The sequence below is a fragment of the Gobius niger genome (genome assembly GCF_951799975.1).
Source record: "Gobius niger genome assembly, chromosome: 19".
Taxonomy (NCBI): Eukaryota; Metazoa; Chordata; class Actinopteri; order Gobiiformes; family Gobiidae; genus Gobius; species Gobius niger.
In genome coordinates this window covers 14,703,869-14,708,669 of record NC_136870.1, presented here as the reverse complement: position 1 = coordinate 14,708,669, position 4,801 = coordinate 14,703,869, and the positions used below count along the sequence as shown (strand labels likewise).

The window sequence follows — 4,801 nt, the reverse complement described above, 5'->3', positions numbered from 1 at the left end:
ACAAAAACAAATTAAATATATCAATAAATATATATATATATTTTTTAAAGTTATTTTAAACTTATACACCCCATATCTTCCTCGTTCCCATTAGATGGGGAAGCTTTAGAGCCCCCTAGTGGCTAGTGAGGGTACTCTTCATATACAGATTAGTACATAAGAACAAAATGGATTTAAGAGCCAGGATGTCGCTGTCAAACCAAAGTAGATAATCATAAGATTGTTTTTTACTGAAGTTGGGGAAGGTGTCTGCATTTCTCACGGCCAAAGTCAGGGACAGTCCAATATTCAAGAATAGAGAATGCCATCACAACTCAGTTGTAAAGGGCACAAGTAATAAACAGGAACCTTTGAAATAAAGAAGCTGGTCTTTAAGGGATGACTGAAAGTGCTCTGTAAATTAACTTCATGGATAGATTTATAACGAGATGTTGGCAGACCAATCAAAAGTGTTTAGATCCCATAAGGCTGGGTCTGCAGAGCTGAAATCAAGATACACTTCAGACACTGTGCTGTAGGCAGCAGGTGAACCACCGTGTGTCGCCCCGGGCAACAACCATCTTGGTGTAACTGCGTGGCCTCCATAGCTTGAGCTCAGAGCCATAAGAATGATTTAGTCCACACCATGTTCCCGACTCACAGCAACTGAAAGGGAGTGAACCTGGAGTTCCTTTAACACTGTGCTGTAAATTGATGGAGAACAATGGAGCGGAGGCGGAGAGCAGACACAGATCAGAGAAGTTCACTCACATCATTGAGAGAAGCAGCAGTGTGGATAGGACAAGCTCACATTAAGGCGTCAGCTGCAATTTACAAGGACAATTTGGCATGAAGTTTGCCCTGGTCCTGATGACTTACAGTGCTCAGCATTTGTGGATCCAATATCACAAACACAATTGAACTTCATTTAAACGTAATAAACAAAAGCCTAGACAACAGCACAAAGCCCTGTGGCCTGCTTTATAGTGAAGCAGGGACACAACATCCAAATCTCATCACAGACACGCCCACGCTGTGCTGGGACATGGGACTGTCTCTCTCAGTTCCATTACAGGGTATTGGCTGCAGTCTAAAATGATTGTTGTGAACTCCATTTCACCCCGGCTGCACTCATCTGCCACGCTCATCAGCTCCATGCATTCCAGATTTGTCTTTCCCTCTGCTGTGTGTGTAACTTATACCTGCAGGAGGCAGGCTGGGGACACTGATGTCATGATGCTGCAGCAGCACAGGACACATGCCCCAGAGACTTGTTCATTCATAATAATACATTCATATGAACTGAAGGGAATAACATCACGCTTTATTTCTTTCACAAAATGTGTTTATTAAATAAAATCTCATACATTTTAGTAGTCACTTAAATAAGTGAAAAGTACAAAAGTCAAATCTACATATGTACACAGGTCTATAGATACATGTGCTCATGGATACAAGTGTCCCACGTCAGAGTGCCTCTGTTTGCATTTATACACAACATATTTACAAATGTCCAATTGTGCTTCAGTTGTAACTCATGAACTTGGTGGGCAGGTTGTCCACAGGGTACACTGTGGGGCCAGTCTTCATGGTGGGGGGCCCATTTAGGAGCGTCCAGTGGGACTTTGACACCAGCTCGACGAGGAAGATCTTCAGCAGGACTTTGGCAAACTCCTTCCCCACACACATCCTGCTGCCGCCCCCAAAGGGAATGTACTGAAAGCGAGCCGAATCTGCGCAGGGCGAACTCAGGAAGCGCTCAGGCTGGAACTCTTCTTTATGGGGAAAGATCTCGGCCACATCGTGTGTGTCGCATATGCTGTAGATCACGTTCCAGCCTTTGGGGATCTGATAACCCTAAAATGCAAATAAACAAGTTAAAACAAGGCAAATCACACTATGTAAACCCCCAAGAGTTAAGAAAGCAGACATACATTAAGTTCAAACGTCTTCAGGGCCACTCTGAAGCCGCCAGGGACAGGAGGGTTGAGCCGCAGTGTCTCCTTGATCACACAGCTGGTGTATTTGAGCTGCTCCAGCCACTCCATGTTGAGGTTCTGGAGGTCCATGCCCTGCTCCTCCTGCACACAAACAGAGCAGCACAGCCTTGATTAAATGGCTCGAGATTGATTATGGACAGAAAACTCCACTGTGGCGCATCTCAACAAAACTACAAATTAAATACTAAATAAATCCTCCTAGTTTTCAGAAAGGTAAAGTGACGAACCTTCTCGAGGAGTTCAAGGCGTAGGCGGTTCACAGCGTCAGGGTTGAGGCCCAGGAACATGACCAGAGAGGTGGCTGTGCTGGCTGTGGTCTCATGCCCCCCAAACAGCAGCTCTGTGGCAGATTCTTTAATGGCCTGCAGAAGAGAGACAGCATGAGCACACTGCGCATTGCAAACAATAAGCAACATTTTCTTGAAATTGTAGATTTGCCCTTGATTTGACTGACTAACTTAAAAAAATCTGTCCATGAGGCAAAATGAGGCACTTAAAAAAAAAATCTAATTTCACTCAAAATTAGATACTTGTTTTATGATGTTTTTTTTTTTTATTAAAGTGTAAAAAAACTGGACACATTTCTTGAAATTAGTTCTCAAATCAGGGGCCAATTTACTGATGTTACTTATTTCTAGAGGACTTTTAGCAGTGTTATAGCTTCAGGATATCCACATATTGTGTAGTAATGTTTTTTTCTGTCTTAGATGTGACACATGGTGCAGTCATACCTGCATACTAAGGGGCTCTCCGTTCTTGCGGCTGCTGTCGATGAGCTGTTGGAGAGCATCTCTGGGCCGAGAGCCTTTCTCACAGTCCTGCAGCTTCTTTTTGATGTTCTCCTCGATTTTGGAGTGGATGAAGTTCCTGGCCTTCAGCCCCTGTGATACAGCAGGTCAGTATGGTACACCCACACAACTTGTATCAAATAGGAGTTAGTTAACTTACCCGGTACAGGCCGCTGAAAGGCACATCTATGGGCAGAGAGAAAAGGTTTCGGATCATCTCCTCAAAGGCTTCCACCAATTGCTGCTCCTGTGTCTTGATCTGCTCTGCCTCGAAGCCCAGCAGGACCCTCATGGCAATGCGGAACATGAGGCGCTTCATGTCTGGGTAGACAAGGACACATGTGTCCCGGGACAGCCAGTCGTTCACCGCAGCACGCACCTCTTCCTGGATGACTGGGACATACAACTCCAGAGCCTCTCTGGAGAAAGCTCGCATGATGGCCTGCGTAGGGACAGAGCGGTCAATTTGCTGCTATAGCCTGGAAAGTGTGAGAACTCAGCCACTTCACAGAGACACCTTACCTTCTTCTTAGATTTGTGCTGGGATCCATGTACGCTGGACAGAGTGTCTGAGCCCAGAATGGTACGCACAGACGCGGGCCACTGAACGGACACGAGCCGGTGCTCCCCAGTCAGAATTTGTTTGACGTTGTCCGCCCCCATAACGCGCACCGTAGGATTTCCAAAAAGATGCGTGCGGTAGATGTAGCCGTACTTCTGACGCTTCATGCGCAGAAACTTTCTCCTCTGCACAAAGATAGTTCACAGGTTACACGTGCACAAAATAAACAAACAAACCAAAAATGACACGTGTTGCGGGTCTTACCTGGAGGATGAGCTGCAGCGTCTCTCCGAGGAACGGCAGCCCCATAGAGCCGGGGGGCAGCGGCCGGGGGCAGCCGGGGTCCCGGCCTCTCAGCAGGTAAACCTCCCAAAGCTTAAGTGCCACTAGGAAGAGCAGCACGGGCAGTACAATAGTGCACAGGAAGGTGGCCAGCAACGTGTTCAGAGCCATTGCGCAGTGAGGAGCTCTGCTAGAGTGAGTCTAACAGTCGCGCAATCGCGAGGCCTCTTATAGGCTCCTCGCTCTCCTCCCTCACATAAATTAGTTCACACAAAGTTCATCTTTAATTGTGGCTGTCAATGCCCCGCCTACGTCCTATGCTGCTGGCGCGCTCCACCATTTGTTCAGGCCCATCTTTAATCCTTACCTCCTGTAGTATGGACATTTCACTGAGAAAAGGTGCTGCTTTCAGTAAGACAATGAGTGAGTGCCAAGGCGTCTTTGTTTTCCGAGAGGCCACTCGTTTAGGCCTCGGTATTGCTAATCTGCCTGCAGGGCGGACCGCATTCAGCCCAGAGCCAACTCTCCACAGTTCCGTAGCGCATTAATCCGCCTCCCGTGAACCCGGCTGCTGTCATTCAAAGTGCAGCTCTGCGCTATTCTCCGAAAGCTGTTTCGTCAGCGTGAACTGGTTTCAATTTCTGATAATATGCAGTAATTCTGAGTCATAAAGTGATATCTGCCGCGGGTTCAAACTTGGGTCAGCACACTCGCACGCGCACAGGCGCGCGAGGTTATCCACGGGCTACGCACAGAGTAAACAGAGGCACCAGCGGTAAGTGTTTTTACGACCTGAGTGAGCGTGCGCGTGCATGTCAGACAACCTGGTGCCGTGTTCAGCGTTTACGGGCTCACCTCAGTTCAGTGGGACACCGCACATAACGAGCACACTTCTCATGACCCGTTCAAGTTGTGTTTCAGAAGTCATCGGGGGGTTGCGCCTGATGGGGCACCGAGGGTGCATAAACATGTCCCGGTCAAACGCTACGTGTACCTGGATAATCTTGCGTAAATAAATATCGTCACACATTATAAACAGCTGCCTGAGAATAAAAAAAACGTATGTCGAGAGGAGTATCAGTAGTATTAGGCTGCCAGGACAGGTTTTGTTTTGCATTGTAAACGTAAGGCAGTGGAATGTGCAGCTGAAGTTTGAACCTCTTGGATGAAGAAGAGGAAATGAATTGGGG

The 4,801-nt window shown here is 47.2% G+C and overlaps 1 protein-coding gene across 1 annotated transcript; it reads right to left on the bottom strand.

The window, feature by feature from the left end:
• Window positions 1-1,351: 1,351 nt before the first annotated feature.
• Window positions 1,352-4,533, bottom strand: cyp26a1 (cytochrome P450, family 26, subfamily A, polypeptide 1). The gene is made up of 7 exons (XM_079577799.1): window positions 3,594-4,533; window positions 3,290-3,514; window positions 2,928-3,209; window positions 2,711-2,860; window positions 2,207-2,341; window positions 1,914-2,060; window positions 1,352-1,836 (listed from the first exon to the last, which is right to left on the bottom strand). The coding sequence occupies exons 1-7, from the start codon at window positions 3,780-3,782 to the stop codon at window positions 1,504-1,506; spliced, it is 1,461 nt and encodes a 486-aa protein (XP_079433925.1). The 5' UTR covers window positions 3,783-4,533; the 3' UTR covers window positions 1,352-1,503.
• Window positions 4,534-4,801: the final 268 nt, after the last annotated feature.